Here is a 19,618-nt window from a genome sequence, read left to right as displayed (position 1 = left end):
TAATATTTTTTTGGAAGCCGCCCAGAGTGGCTGGGGAAGCCAGCCAGATGGGCGGGGTATAAATAATAAATTATTATTATTATTATTATTATTATTATTATTATTATTATTAGGTGGCAGTCATGGGTCTCCTTTCCCCCGTGTTATCCTCACAAAGACCTTGTGGAGTGTGTTAAGCTGAGAGACTGGCCCAAGTCAGCCAGTGAACTTCATGACTGAGTGAGGATTTGAATCCCGGTCTGCCAGCTCCTGGTCCACTTAATATCCTTTCTCCCTATTCCACATTCTGGAAAGATGATGTAGAAATGACTAAGATCGCTGTATCCTCCCAAACAGTGCCTGTGGGGCACCTTTATGACTAACCTACTTAGGTTGCAATTCTGTACAAGCTTATGAAGTGGCAATCCCAGGGATTCATTGAGGCCTGCTTCTGAGTAATGTACGGTTTCTTTGACTTGAACACACACTAGAAATTGTGGTGGCAACTCTGAACCAAGGCACAACACTTAGGTATAAAAAAATTCCACTGTTTCATTGCAAAGGGAAGGGGAGAGAACCAGAACAGGTGGGGCCGCACATATTTCTTTCCTGCAGAGAAGCAACTGTGGCAGCAGCTGTATCCTGGCTGTATCTGTAGTATCTTTGCAAGGGAGCCGGGTGGAGAGAAAACCAGAACTGGCCACACCCATAAGATCTCCTTGGCCACGCCCCCATGCTTCTGCTCTTGGAGGCGAGTGTCAGTACAGAGGCATGCTCAATAACTCAGTGATGGTTTTCACAACGGCCAACTCATCCTTCATCTCTGGTTGCTGATATCCCCTGTAAGGGATTAGAATTGAGCCACATAAGTGGAACCTGACCAGCTAGTGACATAAGTCACCAAAGTGCTGTTCTGGGCAGGCCTTAGGTGGTTCAAAAATCTTCATAAAGGCAGCCAAGAAAGCCTCCCATGATGGAGAAGTGGGCTTTCCCCTTCAGGGACGGAGATACCCAGTCGAGATCTTCTCTCCATAGTGCTAGAACCAATTCAGTCTTGTCCATGTGACAGGTCTCAGGCTGCAGCATAGACAATAGCTTGGCACTGGGCAATAAAACTATGCAAGTTTGGGTGCTATTAAAACATTTGTGTAAAGGCATTTGGAGCTGTGAGTTCCTGGCTTGTGGTACAATGGTTTTCTGATAGTCTTCTGCTTGCAGTTGGGAATCTTGTCTAAGAACAACTAGTTTTCTGCCTGGTGATGATCTATTCCTGCAGAGCCTGGAGCCCAGTGGTGGCTCCATCCATTATGTTTTTGGGAGTACAGTGGTACCTCGGGTTAAGTACTTAATTCGTTCCGGAGGTCTGTTCTTAACCTGAAACTGTTCTTAACCTGAAGCATCACTTTAGCCAATGGGGCCTCCCGCTGCTGCCGCGCCGCTAGAGCACAATTTCTGTTCTTATCCTGAAGCAAAGTTCTTAACCTGAAGCACTATTTCTGGGTTAGCAGAGTCTGTAACCTGAAGCGTATGTAACCCGAGGTACCACTGTAATGTAAACCCATAGATTAATGGAGTCTGAGCAAGCTGTCAGGAACCACTAGAGGCAGAGAGTCCAAACAGACTCACAATCAGCTTCCAAAGGAGATAATGAACCAAAGGGTTCTAGAGAAAGATCTCCAGAGGGCCTTCTCCCAGCCAAGTGGAAAGCCAGTTTTTCTACTGGAAATGCTGGGGCTTAAAATCCCAGTGGCATTCCTGGCAGAAATGGATGCACCAGGGACCTCGAGCATCTGCTCCCACCTCCACTACCAGTTGCAGGCAAGATGCTGGTCCTTTGGAATCAGAAGGGATGGGCATGAGGGCACTCCACAAGCAGCCTGATCATTCTGCTGGTGCTTGAACCAGACGCTCGCAGGCTTTTAGATCAGGCCTTGAGTTGGTGGTTCTTCCATGGTCAGGTTCCAAAATGGGCAAATGATATGATGAAGGGAACTTGAGGGAAGGCAGAGCAGTCATCTGTTTAGCATCTTCTGTCATGGGTGAGTTGCTCAGAGTGAGGAACCAAACCTGAAGCAAGAGCTAGATAGGAGTTCCTTGCGTCATATGCTATGGCCAGAGTGCCAAGCTGCAACCCCATTCCTGGCTTTTACTAGGGCACTACTGCAACACAATAGAGATGAAGCTGGAGACCCTCTCTTCCCAAGGGCTTCTCTGGTGGTGCACTGGGACCCTATGGACAGACTTCCCAATTCAAGGCCCCAAACTCCTTACATTTGTTCAATCCCCACCTGCTTTTGTAGAAGCACCAGAATGAGGGCAAGAGAGAAGAGCAGAGCCAGCACTTTCCCATGGCTTGCATTTTCTCTGCCATCTCCAGAGTTCTTAGAAGGATTTTTGGCTTAATGAACATGATTGGTCAATGTCAGAAATGACAGCCGGTGTGATGGGGTCACTAGAGGATTGGACTAGGGCCTGGGAGACAGGGGATCAAATCCCTGCTCAGCTGTGAAGCTCACCAGGTGACCTTGGGCCAGTCTAACTTACCTCACTGGGTTGTTGTTGTGGGGATAGAATGGGGAGGAAGAGGAACCATGTGTGAAAACCTGAGCACCTTGGAGGAACGGTGGGATATAAACGTAATACATAAATAAAATAATAATAATAATAATAAAGAAATAATTATGGTTAGGGATTTTAATGCTGTCACTTTCTGCGGACACTTTTGGAAACCCAGAAAATACCCAATACAAGTGTTTAGAAAGGTGTACTCTAACCCACCCACCACCTGCCACTCTCCCGAACCTCCCCAAGTTTCTCTTCTCCTCCCAAACATAAACTCTACAGTGGTACCTCGGGTTAAATACTTAATTCGTTCTGGAGGTCTGTTCTTAACCTGAAACTGTACTTAACCTGAAGCACCACTTCAGCTAATGGGGCCTCCTGCTGCCGCCGCGCCGCCGGAGCACAATTTCTGTTCTCATCCTGAAGCAAAGTTCTTAACCCGAGGTACTATTTCTGGGTTAGCGGAGTCTGTAACCTGAAGCGTCTGTAACCCGAGGTACCACTGTATTCTCCTTAGCATCCTCAGCAGGATGGAGCAAAGGAAGGGTCCCTTTCGCCCTCCCTCCTCCTTCCTGCCATTGCTCTCCGTTGCACAGACTAAAGGCAGGATGGGATGCTGGAGTGCTTATGCAATGCAATGCAATATGGAAGGGGTCTTGAAAAGAAATCTAGATCACAGGCCCAAACTTTCACCACCCTAATACCCAGAAAGGGTGCACAAAGGAAAGCAGGGCCTACTCCCTTTGCGTATCCCCACTGAGCTGAATCACCCAGCTGGACTTCTCAAATAAAATGGGAGGGGGCAGGAGCAGCTTCTTCCTCTTCCTCCTCCTCAGAACGGCCATACACTTGCCAGCTTTAGTAGATGGATGAAGAAGCAACAGCTGCCCTATGCTACCTGCCCTCTTTGGTCCAGGAGAGGGGAGAGAGGGTTGGAAGACACAAGATTTACCCACTCTGGAAGAATGACAGATGAAAGTGATGGACTACATGGAATTGGCGGAAATGACTGGTAGAATCCAAGACCAGGGAGAAGAGTCGGTGGAAGAAGATTGGAAGAAATTTAAAGACTATCTACAGAAGTACTGCAAAATTAATGAATGTTAGAATGATGTTTTCTAGCGGTTTCTAGCTGTAATGATATAAAAGAATATGGGAAACTGGATTTTTAAATAGGCAAAAATTTAATGTTATAATATATTAAGATCAAGGATCAGGATAATAAGGAGGGAAAGAAATTGCTGAATTAATTAACTGAATTGGAATACAAAAAAGGGAGGTATGAGGAGGTCAGGGAAACAAGGATATGAATGTAAGATATGGAAAGGTTGAGCTTTTATTTTTATTTTTTTATCTGTGTACTTATTCTGTATTTTTCTTGTATTTTTACTTTTGTCTTTTATTCTTGTATTTTTCGTTTCTATGCAATTTCTTTGTCTGAAACTTTAATAAATATTTATTTAAAAAAACAACAACAGGAGAGGGGAGAGGGGGTGAACCATTGCCACGGCTGCCACAGAGCGAGAAAGGGGTGCTGCTGAACCACAAAGTGCTGCTCTCAGGGGCTGCTGCATCTGCGCAGCCACTGGTCAGCAGTCGGAGATGGTGGGGCCTAATAACAGTGGCAATTTCTGATAAAGTTCTTCTCCTGCTGGTGCTTCAGTTAAGTAGCACAACCTTGCTCCCAAACCAGCTCCTGATGACCACACGGCTGGCAGTTTCATGTGTCTGTCCACCCTCACCAATTTTCTGCTCCTCCTTCTCCAGCACAAGCTCCACCCAGACTTAAACCAACATCAAGTTTTTGTGGGTATCCTATCTGCTGCTGCTTTGGGATTAAGTGTAGGCTGCCATCTCTTTCTTCCCCCATCCCATCCACGTTGCAAAGAGTCTCTGCCTCCCCTTGCGCTGTGTGCAGATGGGCCGGTCCTTTGTGCAATTTTATTATTATGCTGTTACCATTTCATTTATGAATTGCTTTCTATGAGGTGTCACGAAATCATTTACATAAAAGCAAATATAAAACAGCTACATATGTAAAAACAGTTAAAACAATTGCACTTATAGAAACAGTTTAAACAACTACTATGAGACACGCCTTAACAGGAAAATAATAATAATAATAATAATAATAATAATAATAATAATAATAATAATAATAATAATAATAATAATTTATTTATACCCCACCCATCTGGCTGGGCTTCCCCAGCCACTCTGGGCAGTTTCCAACAGAACACTAAAATACAATAGTCTATTAAACATTAAAAGCTTCCCTCAACAGGGCTGCCTTCATATGTCTTCTAAAAGTCTGGTAGTTGTTTTTCTCTTTGACATCTGCTGGAAGGGCATTCCACAGGGTGGGTGCCACTACTGAGAAGGCCCTCTGCCTGGTTCCCTGTAATCTCCCTTCTCGCAATGAGGGAACCGCCAGAAGGCCCTCGGCACTGGACCTCAGTGTCTGGGCAGAACGATGGGGGTGGAGACACTCCTTCAGGTATACATGACCGAGGCCGTTTAGGGCTTTAAAGGTCAGCACCAACACTTTGAATTGTGCTCGGAAACGTACTGGAAGCCAATGTAGGTCTTTCAAGACCGGTGTTATATGGTCTCGGCGTTGTAGTTTCCGGGTCATCTTCAAAGGTAGCCCCACATAGAGTGCATTGCAGTAGTCCAAGCGAGAGATAACTAGAGCATGCACCACTCTGGTGAGACAATCTGCAGGCAGGTAGGGTCTCAGCCTGCGTACCAGATGGAGCTGATAAACAGCTGCCCTGGACACAGAAGTGACCTGTGCCTCCATGGACTGCTGTGAGTCCAAAATGACTCCCAGGCTGTGCACCTGCGCACAGCTACCCCCCACCTCTTCACCCTGATACTCTTCCCCATTTGACTGTGTTTGAGGCTGGGGCAGAGCGAGGAGGGGGCTTATGTACATCCCGCCAGTGTGCCTGGTGCCTTGGAACACAAACCCTGCACAAATGGGGAATTGCCTGTAATCAAATGAGTGCCTTTGTTGGTGGTTGTTTAAAGACTTGATAGACCTCTTACTTAATCAGCTAAGTTACAGTTTAACCAGGTGGGGAAAGTGTTTTTGTTGGATAGGAAGGCTTCCGGTTGTTAAAATGAAAGCTCCCTCTCCCTACCTATGACCCTCAAAAAACACTTAAGAAGATTCAAATCCACTTAATTAATCTATCAATCCATTGGAGGGTGAGGGACACAAGAATTAGCTTAGAAAATTCACAGTAATTGGTATCCAAGGATGGCTTGAGACTTCTCAGCATGGCAACAATTATTACTACGCTGCCATTTTAATGGTTTTATCCTTTTGGTGGGAGCCAGGTAGTGAACTTGAGGGGCGGTTTGTAGAGCAAACAGGGATAGACCTTGGGAAGGGGCAGAGAAGGAGAGGAGCTCTATAAAATTAAAGAATCATGTAATTAAGTCTGCAACTGTAAACATCTGGGGGAGTGCCCCTAGTATCACCAGCACTATAGTCTAAAATTTGGGCGCTGAATATTTCTCAATAAGTAGGATAAGTATTGTTTTGGGGATGGTAAAGAAAAAATTGAGTAGATATTGTGATGATCAATATAATTTTACCTTTTGCTGCTATAATAAATAATTACAGAACTACCAACATTAGGGATGGGGTTCTTAATGTCCAAACATGATATAATATAAAAAGGAAACAAACAGGGCAACCTTATGCAGGTCAACTCAGAAATTGTACTCAAAAGTATTTACTCCCATGCGAGTGTGTATAGGAGCCACAACATGACTTTGGAAATATTGAAAAGGGTACATACTATTACAACAGAGGCTGAACCATTTTCAAGTAAGGTAAAATGGGAATTGGACCTGCAGGTGTGTTTTTCAGATAAAGATTGACAGTGCCTATATAAGTTAGCAACCTCTGTATCCTTAAATGTGGCTAGAAAAAAGAATTAAAACACTTGTGTGTTTATTTGGAACATTTACATGTACTACACTTCAACAAAAAGTTCTTTAGACACTTTGGCTTACAACAATCTATTGTTAAAGCTGTTTACATTCTCAGCAGGGACACTTCTACCCCTGAGCAAACTGTGCTGCAAATCTGCTGTGTGCGTACTGCAAATCTAACCCTACAGATGTTTGGCAGATTTGCTGGTTATGTAAGAAAATTAAATACTTAGGGCCCCCATAAAAACACAGCGTGGTGTATTGACCACGGTGTCAGACTGGGACTGGGGAGTCTCAGCTTCAAATCCCTATGCAGCCATGAAGCTCCCTGGGTGACCTTAGACCAGGTAATATCCCTCAGCTTAATCTCCTTCTAAGGGTGGTTGTGAAGATGACACACGGCCAGGGAGAGTCATATAGGCTGCTTTCTTCTTCTTGGTGGAAAGGCAGGATATAAAAAATTGAAATCCCTGTTGTTCTGAGCACCAAATGGGTGTGAGAAACAATACAAACAGTTCTTTGGATTAAAATAATGCTATCTAGATTATACACTGATAATGCAGCAATAACGCCTCGTGCCAAAAACTGGAGCTCTCAAAAAGTCCTTTTTATGAGGATTTTCTTTCTTCTTTTTTTTTGCAGAAAATACAGTTTGTTATGAGTGCACACAAAGTCACTACTGTGATTTAAACCCATTTGTTTTGTTAAACAGAAATGCATGTGTGTGGAAACAACTGGGGATTTTTAATTTTTTTAAAAAATAGTAGGTCCCGTTGGGATAATGCTATAGCATTATTCCAAACTAATTTGTGAAATATTGTTCATATGGTATTCTTTTAAAAAAGAAACATGATTTAATGTGATTTCCCCCCCATATTCCCCTTTCCTTGCCCAACATACCATATAAAATAATAATAAAAAATACACAAACAGGCCATATTAAATTACAAACAAAAAAGGAACAATGGAGGATACCAGTGGCAAAATGACTTCTGGAAGGAAAGTCCTTCCCTCCTCCTCATTCTCTTCTCCTCCACTGCCCCAGAGGCTGCGGTACAACAGCCAGACATTCACACTTCACAACATGCTCACTAGCAACGAGTATTTTATTGCAGCCCTTCAATAGGCAAACACCTTTTCACTCTGAGGACATACAAGTCTGGATGGAAGGAGAACATGGCACAGTATCAGGGAGACAAGTCCCCTCCTCTCAGTACTTTGGATCTGTTGCAGAACCCTGCACAGAAAACCCTCTACAGGTTGAAGCACAGACAGGAAAGGACAAAGCCTACCGAAGCCACACCGCCTACGGACTTTCCCGGTGCATTAACCAGTTTGCAAGGTCTCCCTCTCCTGTGCTCCCAAAGCTGCCAAGTACCCTGTCATGCAGTTCAGAATCTCTTATTTCAGCAGATACCAGCCCTTGCTTCAAACACAGCAAGAACAAAAAGAAGAAGAAAGAAGAAAAAGAAGCAATAAGCTCTGTGCCCTACATGCGCTCAAAGCTAACCTCTTTCTTGTACTCCACGGATGTATCCCAACGCATGCACAGAGCGGAGGCGCACTCAAAGCAGCAGAGAAGCCCCAGCTGCGGGGGCAGGTGCCATTTCCACATGCAAAAGCCTTGCAGCCACACCCTTTGTGCCACCGCTCAAGATACTTGCCTTTCTTACCCTGCGTCCTCAGATACACTGAGGCTCTCGTGTCATCAGGCTCTGCGGCAGAACTGGGACAGGCATTTCTGCGTCTTGCCCGAGGTATAAGATTTGTGAGTGGAAGAGAGGCTGGCGCCTGGGACACATATACAAAGACCCAGAATGCATGCCTTCCGACCCGTTTTATTTCAGTGAGCACCATACATGGAGGGCTCCGTGAAAGGGCTCCAGCAGAACGCACAGAGACCCCACCCGCCAGTGGATCCTGCCCCTCCCAAGCAACATGCTTGCTTCCCCCCAGGTGCCACCTGCCAGCTCCTGTTCCTTGCAGCCAGAAGGTCTCCTCCCGCCTCCCACACAGTTGTTCCCTCCACCGGCTGGGCTGGCAGGAGGCCTCTTCCCTGAGCAGTCCTTTCCTGAGCAACTGGCACCTGGACACCTGCAGGCTCCGGCCTGCAACATGCCAAGGGGTCAAGGTCCATTCATTCAGGGTGGGCGGAGTCCACGTCACTCCCACACTTCTGTCCATATGGCCCGGGTGCGGCGTGAGGGGGTTCTGGGAGGGTGGAGGACAAGCTCTCCTACCTGCTTGTTGGTGTATTTCTGAGGGTTGGTGCGGTAGCTGTAGTCTGAATACTGCTCCGAGCCTGTGGAATTGCTGTCCCCTGTGCCCACAAAAGTATTGGTGGCCGGCAGGTCCTGCACTACCTGGTGCTTCTTGGAGGCAGACGGCGACTGGGGCTGGAGCTGGATGGAAGGCAAGGGGGAGTTGGAGCGGTAGTGGCGGCCCAAGTCAGGGCTGCCAGGGGGGTAGTTAAGGGGCAGGTGGATGCGGGGGCTGTCGCTGACTGAGTCATTCATCAGGTTGAACTTGAGGGATTTCTGCAAGCCCGTTTCTTCCTCATCCTCGACTGGTTTGGGCGGCTTGGGGGACTTGTTCTTTTTGACCTTGCTCTTGGCTTTGTTGCCTTTGCTGCCTTGCTTGGGAGCGTACAGGTCCTTGGTTTCCTTCTTGCCCGCCTGGTAGCCGCTCTTGGCCTCCTTCTGGCGGCAGTAGCGCACCAGCACAACCAGCACAATGACCAGAGTGACGGCTACTATGCCTGCAATGACCCCAAAGAGGATGTTGCTGCGCTGCTTGCTGCGCTCATACTCGGGGTCGCCGGCAATGTCAATGTCGATAGGCGTGTCCAGGCTGTGTCCCACCAGAGTCTCCAGCAGCGTGCGGTTAGTCAGGGTCTCGTTGACGTAGAAATGGACCAGAGCGGTGCCGTGGCGAGACGGCTTGCCCTTGTCATTGACGCGCACCACCAGGCGGTGAAGCCCGTGGTGCTTGCGGAGGATCTCCTTCTCCAATGTGATGTTTCCGCTCTGGGGCGAAATCTTGAAGAGCTCAAAGGGGTTTCCACCCATGATGCTGTACTGCAGCTCAGCGTTGATCCCAGAGTCAATGTCTTCGGCTCCGACACTCATGACCTGCTGCCCAGGACTAGTGTGCGGCTGGATATGCTTGTAGGAAGCATTGGATGGAGAAATGATGACAGGAGCGTTGTCGTTCTCGTCAAGCACATTGATGGTCACCCCAACATAGGCAGACCTGGGTGGGTCACCTGAATCCACAGCTTTCAGTCGGAAGGTGTAAGTGCTCTGCCGCTCGCGGTCAAAGGAAATGCTGGAGAGGATGGTGCCAGTACCATTCTGGATAACAAAGTCCCCGTTGTCCTGCTCTACTGAGAGCTGAATGAAGGCATTCTCCCCTTTGTCTGCATCGATTACTGTCACCATGCCCACGGGACTCAGAGGGGGCATGTTTTCCATGACGGAGAAGTTGTAGCCACTTAGCATGAACTTTGGGTCATTGTCGTTGCGGTCCATGACGTTGATGGCAACGGAGGCCGTCCCCTTCCGGCTAGGGCTGCCCTTGTCCGCTGCGACTACCAAGAATTCATAGCGTTCTCGCTGCTCACGGTCCAGGACAGTCTTAACCCGGATTTCACCAGACTCTGGATCAATGGAGAATATGCCTTTGGATGAAGGCTCTGTCACTAGGGAGTACACCAGCTTAGCATTGGACCCGCTGTCTGCATCAGTAGCACTCACTTCTACCACCAAGTCATCTGGGGAATTATTTTCTGGGAAAGATACCTCTGTTGAGCTCTGGCTGAAAACTGGGTCATTGTCATTAACATCCACCACCTGCACCTTGAGAGAGTTGGTGCTGGACAGAGGTGGATTGCCAGAATCCACAGCCACAATCTCAATGGTGTATTCTTTCACGGCCTCATAGTCTAGTGGCGTTGTGGTCTGGAGAAAATACTTCTTTTTGCTGTCACTTCCGGTGTCACTGGCTTGTCGCAACTGGAAAGGTACATCACCAGCCACCACACAGGTCACAACAGCATTCTCACCTTCATCCCGATCAGACACCTGTACCAGAGCCACAGGTGTCTCAACCGGCACATCTTCTGAGATATTAGCCATGCCATCTTGGTGGGTGACCAAGCCAATACCACGGATTTCAATGGATGGAGCGTTGTCATTCATATCCCTGACACTAATCACCACCTGGGCACGGGCAGTTTTGGGGTTGGCCCCTTTGTCCTTGGCCAACACGGAGAACTTGAGCACATTGATGTCTTCACGATCAACGGGACCCTGAACAGTGATAAGTCCAGTGGCTCTGTCCAGGCGCAGCAACCGGCGAACCACATCGGAAGCTTGGTGGAAGGAGTAGTCAATCTCAGCATTGGCACCCTGGTCAGAATCATTGGCCTTCACCTGCAATGAGAAAAGGAAGTGGTGAGCAGGTACCTTGATAAATTATGCCTGAGAAAACCGAGCTTGCTGACCTTAAGAATGTGCCCCAACTATCCCTTGCACCAAGGAGATGACAGAACACTTCAGCCATCGCAAAGTGTTGCGTCACATCGTGTGATGTCAACTGAATCAATTGCACCGACACCAAGAGCACTAGTTCACTACAGCTGCTTCTCACTGGGCAAGACGCAAGCCAAAGGGAGCCATCCCTGTCAAAATTCCAAAAGTTACCAATATTTTTCTTGGTGATTGCCAATAAAAGTTTCACACTGAAACTTTTATAGCACTGTTGTCTATAATAGCGGTGGGCAGAAAGTACATCAGGATCTACAATGGTGATTTGTAATAGGTTGGCAACTCTTTTTTACTCTTAACTGTAGAACAATAGTGTAGTGGTTGGGAGTTACTCGTGCGTAAACTGTCCCCGTTTGGGAGCTTGGCTGCCTGGGTTAAACCGTCTTGACTGCACAGCCCATCTCAGCGTGGCTGCCTCAGTCGCTAGCAGAATCTGTCTGTGGGCGTTTCTTAAACCTTTGCCAGCATAAAAGCTGTTTGACACCCAATCGTCTCCGCCTCTCATTGCGCGGGAGTCTCCTGCGCAGGGAGGGCGTGGGTAGTGGAGGATCAGTGCTCTCCTCACTGACTTCCAAGGAAGAATCCCAGAGCCCTTCCACCTCTTCTCCCATTTGCTCTCCTGGCTCCTTGGTGTTACGCTGATTTCCTTCCCCCTCTATCAAGCTGCGTCTCCCCCTAGTGCTGGTACCTTCCCCTGCAGAATCGGAGAGCCTCTCCTTCTCCTGTTGCTCTGATGTCAGTTCCCTGACAAATAGCAACAACGAAAAGGGTTGTTTTCCCCCAATCTGAATTTGATTGTCTAAATGAAAGACAGCGAGGGAAAGCCATGAGTGCGTTCTTGTATGAATGGTGTTCCTAGACTGAAGATGTCCTCAGAGGTTCCCTCATCTTTAATCTTAGGTGTAAGTCTACCTCCAGGAATCACTATTTTTCACATAGCTCTGGGCTGTTCCACTCCTGGTTCTAACAAAATACAAAACAACCCTGCAAGCATGAGGCATGCCTTGTCTTGTCATAAAAGCATTAAAAGAGATGTTGTAGTGTGGACTCTACAGATTTGGATCTGTTCGTATCCTCTCTCATCCATAAATAATAAGAAAAATTAAAGAGCTTTGCTCTACCTACTTCAGCATCCTATTTCCATCAGTGGCCAGCCAGGTGCAAACTTTGCCCCCTTGAAACTAGCATTTAGAGATACACTGCCTGTGAACATGGAGGTTCCAGGTGCCTCTTCTAACTGATAAACCGGTCTTCCATGAACTTGTGCAATCCCCTTTTAAGCCACTGTGACGCAGTGGCCATCCACACCCTGCGATGGAGGAATTACAAAGCAGGCATTGTGTTCTTCCTTGTCTGTCTGGAATATACTAGCTGAGCTATAGGTTTTATTGGGTAGCCCTGCGTTCTAGTGTTCTGGGAAGCAGACAGAAATATATCTCCATATATTATCTGCACATGAGACATAATGTTATAAACCTCTATCATGTCTCCTTTTCTCTAAAACAACAAGTTCTTTATTAAAAAAAACCCCCAAACCCAAACATATAGGGAAGATGCTACAATCCCTTGGTTGGCCTTTTGTACACATTTTCCAACTCTGTTTTTTTTTGAGATGGGTGACCAGAACTGTCCACAGTACCTCACCGGGCGATCTTGGTCCAGTCTTTTTCTCAACCTTACTCAATTTCACATGGTTGTTGTGGGGAGGATAAAATGAGACAATGCCCACGTTTGAGAAATGGTGTGGTAAAATGCAACAAATGGTCTCTTTAATATGTAGCAGTAAGTCAGGGTAATTGAGAAGTGTGCTAATGAATGCTGCTGGATCTCTCCCTACTTTGTTCCTTCTCTGGTGCAAGCAGCAGCAGCAATAAACCATAAGGCCTTTGCCTGTCATTACAGCATTACAAATCTGGGGTTGTGGTTCTCCCTAACAAACCACAATCATTAGCCAACATGAAGTCATGGTTTGCTGTTGACTTGCTGATCATGGTTTGTTAGGGAGAAACAAACCGCAACCTTGGTAATGACATGCAAAGGCTTCATAGCTTCCTACTCCCATTTCCACCAAAGGAGGAGCAAAGCCAGAGTGATCTGGCCGTCCCCATCGTCATTAAACGTGGTTTATCACTACATGCAAATTGTCCCAATTAAATAACCACTATTACTACATCCTGCCATTCAAGTCCTCTGTTAGTCAAAGATGACACCCACAGTCCATACCTGATACACCCAAACACTGTCTTCTAAGTGCCCCAACTGCACATACAACAATGCCCCAGCTAACTCCATAACCCACATCCCATGACTCCAGCAGAAGCTTGCTAGGCTCCCCAGTTCTTTCAGCTCTTGGCTAAAAGCCCAGGTGTTGCCTGAGACTGACAGGAGGCATTTCTCTTTCTGGTGGAACTGGCTTGGCTGGTCTAGCTGAGAGGCCACCTCTTCCACTCTGGTATGCAAAGAATTTACCAAGAAAACCAATCCAAAAACCACCCAGCAGGTCCCTGACGCTGAGCAATAGAAAGAAGTGGGGCTGTGCCAAAGGCTTTCCGCAAAGAAAGTCCTTACTGCATAAACCATTGAATGACTCCCTAGCTGAGAAGGGACAAACCCAAGATCAATACTAGGGGAGCGAGTTCCATAGTTTAATTACATGCTGTGTGAAGAAGTGCTTTCTTTTATCTTTCCTAATCTTCCAACACTCAGTTCAAGTGTTATGAAAGAGGGACAAAAACCTTTCTCTATTTTCTCCATGCAATGCATAGTTTTATTAACTTCTGTCATACTACCTTCTCACTTGCTTGTTCTCTAAGCTAAAGAGCTTGAAATCATGGGGTCTTTCCTCATAGGTCAGGTGTTCCACACCTGTGATCATTTTGGCTGCCCTTTCCTGAATGTTTCTCAACTCTTCAATATCCTTTTTGAGGTGAGGCAACCCTAGATCTGTATGTGCCTCTTGGGTTGTGGGAAACCACACTTTCCTTTTGCATTCATTAGAGTGGGGTGTCAGCTCCAAAAATCAGGACCCAGAGGTGTCAGCAAAACCTAGAGGAAACAGTGCGTCTCACAATGGCAGGCGCATGGTGGGCCCCAACAATGCCTCATTGTGAGGACTTGCTCCTGCAGTGGGACTGTCCCAAGGGTACATCTTTGCCCGATCAGTTACTCGTTAAAATACGAGATAACTAATCTGAGCTGATGCTATCAAGCATCTTTTGAATAGGCAGGTATAAGATTGCACCACTCAGTAGACAACAAAGGGGGCTGTGAAGTAGCAGCTTAACAACAACAACACAGCCCTACTGACAAGACAACATGTCTCTCTGCTGTCATCAGAAAATGGATACTCAGCAATTGGCTTTAATTATAAACATGGAGAAGGTATAAACTAGCCAAGCAGGGCCACAGCAAGAGCAACAACAACCAAAAATGCAAGAAAGAAAAATGGTGAATTGCAAAGACCCACCCCTTCCTCTTCTTGCTGCACACAGTTCCATATATGCCCAAGCTCTTATATTGTGTCTGAAGGAGAAAGTTTACCTGCAGTAACTTAAGCCACTTCAGGTGTTACATCTAGACAGAAAGAGATTTGTTTTACAAAATACCTAACAGAATGATTGAAAGAGCTTTTGCGAAAATGCACATGGCACACTGTGAACACACGAAAAGCACTTTATAAACACGGATTTCACAGTTGAATATAATAGTTTACAATTTAATGGGAATAATTCAAAAGGGAAGGGAGCCAATCCAGACACATTGTATGAGATTGTTCTGGAAGGGAAGGTGGGGAAACCAGGTGGCGATTGGCTCCAGCCAAGCCAATGGCGCCTCATAGGCTCCCCTCCCTCCTGCCAGGTAACCCAATAGAAGCACTTTATGAAGCATCAGGAGCTGCAGTAACAGAGGTTGCCAGTCACCTTGGCCACAGATTACTCATTTCTCAAAGCTGTGCCCTATTCCAAGAAATCACCCCCATACTCATTGTTTGCTTTTTTAAAAGGTCTGCCTAATGTTTGCTTTTCTCTTACAGCCAGTCATTTCTGTTCTTGTCTGCTCCTCTTGCTTATCATTTTGCTGTACTGGATGGATGGAGGGCCCTGATGTTAAATGTCAATTCCAGGTATCACCTTCACACGCAAGGTGGAAGGTGGTACCCCCGTCCCTTCTCCTAAAAAAGGAGGAATCAAATGCTCACACCCTCGGCTTGGGCTGCTGCTTCATAAACCGGTGATATCCCAATAGAAGAGTGAAAAATTAGAATTTTAAACCCACAGTAAAATGATCTAACCGCAAATCCTAGGAATCCCTTTCAGTGCCTGAGCACCACCAATTCCACCTATGCCAGGAGGAAAGGTTCTGACCTAAGTCATCAGCATTATCCTGATCCAACAAGGTTGTAACTCTCTCTCTCTCTCTCTCTGTGTATATGTATTACGATAATCTTTATTGTCATTGTCCCATACAGAACAATGAAATTGAAAAAATCTATAGGGGCATAAATCAAACATTAGATTTGCCATCTCCATTCTGAAGTGATGAGGTCTCAGCCAGGGTTGGGCCAGCACTGAAGACGGTGTGTCCCATGCACACCTGTCTTTTTTCTACCCTTCCCACCCAAGCTGGCTTTCATCCCCCCATGAAAATCCTTGCTAAGCCACTTTTGCGTTCCCCACGCCCTCTTCCCGTTCTCCAGATTGTCAAACAGCAGTGAAATTTAGCTGGGAAAAGCAGCGGCATATCTGCACGGCCTCTGAAAATGCCAGTCATTCTAAACCTTGAGTCACACAAGCTTGCCCTGCTTTTCAAACAGGAAATACATTCACCAGTCCCACCTGAGAGCTGTTTAGTTCCCCCCATTTCCCCACAGAAGGAGGGGCTCACCTGCAGCACGGAGTGACCAATGGGGCTGTTCTCCGAGAGTTCGGCCTCGTAGAGGGGCTTCTCAAACTTGGGCGCATTGTCATTCATGTCCAGGATGGTGATGCGCAGCAAGGCACTGCTAGCACGTGGTGGGTTGCCCCCGTCCTGTACTTTGATAGTCAGGTCATAGGACTCTGATTGCTCCCGGTCCAGGCTTCCCATGACGATCAGCTGTGGCTGTTTCTCCTCTTGGTCCTCTGCTACCTGCAAGCCAAAAAGCTTCTGGGCATCTGAACCAGGCATGAGCTCATAGGAAGCCACACCGTTGGCGCCAGCATCACGGTCCATGGCCAGCGGAATGGGGAAGAGTGTCCCAATATTGGTGTTTTCAGGAATGGCTAATGTGATAACGGGAGAGGCAAAGTTGGGCGTATTGTCATTGATGTCCAGCACCTCAATCTGCCCTTCCAGCAGGCGTGGGCTATTGTTCATCAGGTCCGTGATGGAAACCTCAAACTCCAGGAAGCACGGGTCCCCTGGAAACAGCTGCTGGCATTCTCGCAGGCTCTCTCGGTCAATGGAGGTCTCTGTAGTGTAGATGTCACCAGTCTTACCATCCACACGCAGGTAGGGGGCACCTACCTCCAGCTTATACAAGTGCCCCACATCTGGGAAGCCATAGTCTGCTGCCAGGCTGCCGATGAGTGTGTTGGGTGGCTGCTCCTCCTGTACCTTGTAGACGACACGTGTCCCGGAGCTCAGGCAGGGGAGCTGGAAGAAGAGCCACAAGCCCAGGTAGGAGATCAGCTGCTGCATCCTGAACGGCGGCAGAGCTGGAAGAAAGGAGGGAGAGAGCAGGCATTAGTACACTCCAAGAAGCCTTCGCCGAATATTTGCAGGAGGCAGCATGTTAGCTGCTGAGGGCTATGTACACAGTCCTCTGTGGAGCAGGCAAACACTTGTATGGGCCTTGCCGCCTCCTGGAAACAGGTGAAGAGTGCCCAGCCTCGGAGGTGCTGACGTCAATCATCCCAACCCCGAAACCAGACTGGCCACGCCCGCCCGCCCGACCCTGTCGGAAGCCGCACCTCCCACTGCTCTGCTCCTTAGTCACCACAGGAAGACTCGTAATCGCTGCCAGGGATGCAGAAAGGCGGGGGGGGGCAGCTACAATGTCCCCATGGACTCTTGGTGGGCAGACAGCGCCATCCCAGAGGGACAAAGGGCCATAAATGCAGACTATGCCACGTACCAAGTCTATGGCGTGAGCTTTCCTTCACAGAAATGTCTGTGTGCTCCTGCATATCATAGCTGTCAACTTTTCCCTTTTCTTGCGAGGAATCCTATTCGGAATAAGGAAATTTCCCTTAAAAAAAGGGAAACGTTGACAGCTATGCCAGTATACCTAACACGAGAATGAGGAAAGCACAGCTGCTCTTTAAGAACACACCCAAACACCAGTATTATGCACTCTCTCTCTCTTCACACACACACAAAAACAACCCCATACACAACGGCAAGAGTCTCTTATGCTATCCAAACTGCACAAGTCAGACCACGAGGCAGGTTTTGCCAACACTGCCATAGGAATGATTTTTTTTTTTTTAAGGCCAGCATTGCACACGAATGGGAAGGTGGCGTCATCAACACAGGTGGGCAGGCACACTGGTCTGGGGGGCAATGGTATAGCATCAGTCTGGGCAGGGCAGGCTGCCAGCCCAGTGAAAGTTGTGGGGCTCCCCTCAGCCCCAGCCAGAATTGCTGTTGAAATGGAATACACAGGAGGAAACGGTGAAATCAGCCATGATTAAGTGGGCACAAGATATTGTTCATAACATTATGTTTGCTGACTGGGAACAGTTGTGGACCACCGGTATGAAATTTACGGAATGTAATGCCTTAAAGGAAAATATTATGAAAATGATTTATAGGTGGTACATGACCCCAGTCAAGCTTGCAAAAATTTACCACTTGTCTGATAATAAATGCTGGAAATGTAAAGAGACTGAAGGTACATTCTTTCACCTTTGGTGGACATGCCCAAAGATTAAGGCTTTCTGGGAAATGATATATAATGAACTGAAAAAGGTATTTAAATATACCTTCCTGAAGAAACCAGAGGCTTTTCTCTTGGGTATGGTTGGCCAACTGGTGCCAAAGAAGGACAGAACATTCTTTATGTATGCTCAGCCCCAGCCAGAATTGCCAACAGTCACCCACGGACTAGGGGGCCGCAGGCTCCCCGCCCGTGAGCTACGGCACTTCATGCAAAAACACCCGGACGTGTTTTAGGGAGTCTCCTCTAAATCTCTGTGCTGTTCAGGCATAACTTTTTTTTTCTGCCAGCCAGCAATTAGATCTCATTAATTCCTACACGAGGAGTGGCACCAGGGCTTCTTTTTTTCGGGGGAAGAAATAAATGAAAATGGTTGTGCGGCTGGCTGTTCTGCTAACAGTTACAAGGGACCATCCGATATCCCGTTTTTTAATTTTACATTTCCACTCACTCCATCCCAGAAAAATCAAACAGTTAAAATAGCTAAATACTACTCTTATGCAAGACCTATTTATTTATTTATTTATTTATTTATTTATTTATACATACCAAATGGAAATAGCTATTACCCCTCCCCTCCCGTTTCCCCCATTATGGGACATGATAACTAAGGGCTGGCAATGTTTGTTCTTATGATCTTTGAGTGATTTTTTTTTATTTTTTAAGTGTGCGCACACAGGTATACAAAATAATCACAGCCTGGATACATTAGGCCAAACTCTGGTGTGGATTCCAAATGGTGGAAGTGTAATAAAATGGGAATTAAGCGGTTGTTGTTGTTTTTTTAAAAAAAGAATGTCATAGAGGAATGGACTGGGAAGTCCTAAGACAATTGACTTGTAATGGAAAATATGTTATGTATATATACAAAAATCTGGGAACTGCATAAATGAATGAGGGAATGAAGCTAATGTGAACACATAAGAACTGCATTTGAATGGCCTGCAAGTGACCCACAGCCACTGTCCAAAGGCACCCAGAGTATAAGCAGAACTGGGGCAGGGGTCTGACTGAAGGCACCTGTTCCTACCTCATAGGTTCTGCAAACAACACTTTGGAAGAGATAATCACAACTTAATTCTTGTGCCATACCAAGCAGAGACCCACTATTCCAAGTTCTCTTTCTAGGAGACACCACCTGTCCTTTTCTTCCCCAAGAAGTCAACTGCTAACAGGAGGGAAGATTCACTTTATCACTGTTGCACACACACGCTACAATAAGGGGGAAGAACATCTGGAGACGGATGTAAATAAACTGACTTGCAATCCCTGATGTAAATGGTTAATAATTATACATATAGCACAAGTCTATACAAGTCTACTCAGAAGTAACACCCATTGAGTTCAATGGGGTTTACTCCCAGGTTAGTGCATCCAGGACTGCAGCCTTAGCATTTAAATAGCATTTTGGAGCATTAAAATGAAGGCAGTGCAAATTGTTATGCCTCCACTTGATTCAGTAATACAACCACTGAATCTGAACTGCAATCCAGAAAACCACCACCAATCCTTGGAAACCCCACTAACTTGCCTTATCTAATAGGCAGATAGGCACAGAAAAATAACACGGGAGACTTTTTACTCAAATCCCTGTCTTATAAGGGGCAGATTGTTGTCAGCAGCAGTGGTGATGGGAAAGAAAGAATTAAGAGTCGCTTTTTCA

At 46.6% G+C, this 19,618-nt stretch overlaps 1 protein-coding gene across 3 annotated transcripts in view; it reads right to left on the bottom strand.

The window, feature by feature from the left end:
* The window catches only part of PCDH1 (protocadherin 1), an 88,690-nt gene that overhangs the window by 47,327 nt on the left and 21,745 nt on the right, over positions 1-19,618 (bottom strand). For all 3 annotated transcript variants that reach the window (XM_081206177.1, XM_081206179.1, XM_081206178.1), the window contains exons 2-3: positions 15,921-16,732; positions 8,730-10,922 (exon numbers count right to left, since the gene is read on the bottom strand). In XM_081206177.1, the coding sequence (XP_081062303.1) occupies positions 8,730-10,922; positions 15,921-16,732 (3,005 nt within the window). The remainder of the gene's footprint in view (positions 1-8,729; positions 10,923-15,920; positions 16,733-19,618) is intronic.

This window comes from Podarcis bocagei (assembly GCF_964188305.1).
Source record: "Podarcis bocagei genome assembly, chromosome: 8".
In the NCBI taxonomy this organism is placed as follows: Eukaryota; Metazoa; Chordata; class Lepidosauria; order Squamata; family Lacertidae; genus Podarcis; species Podarcis bocagei.
This window is presented reverse-complemented; position numbering and strand designations above follow the sequence as displayed.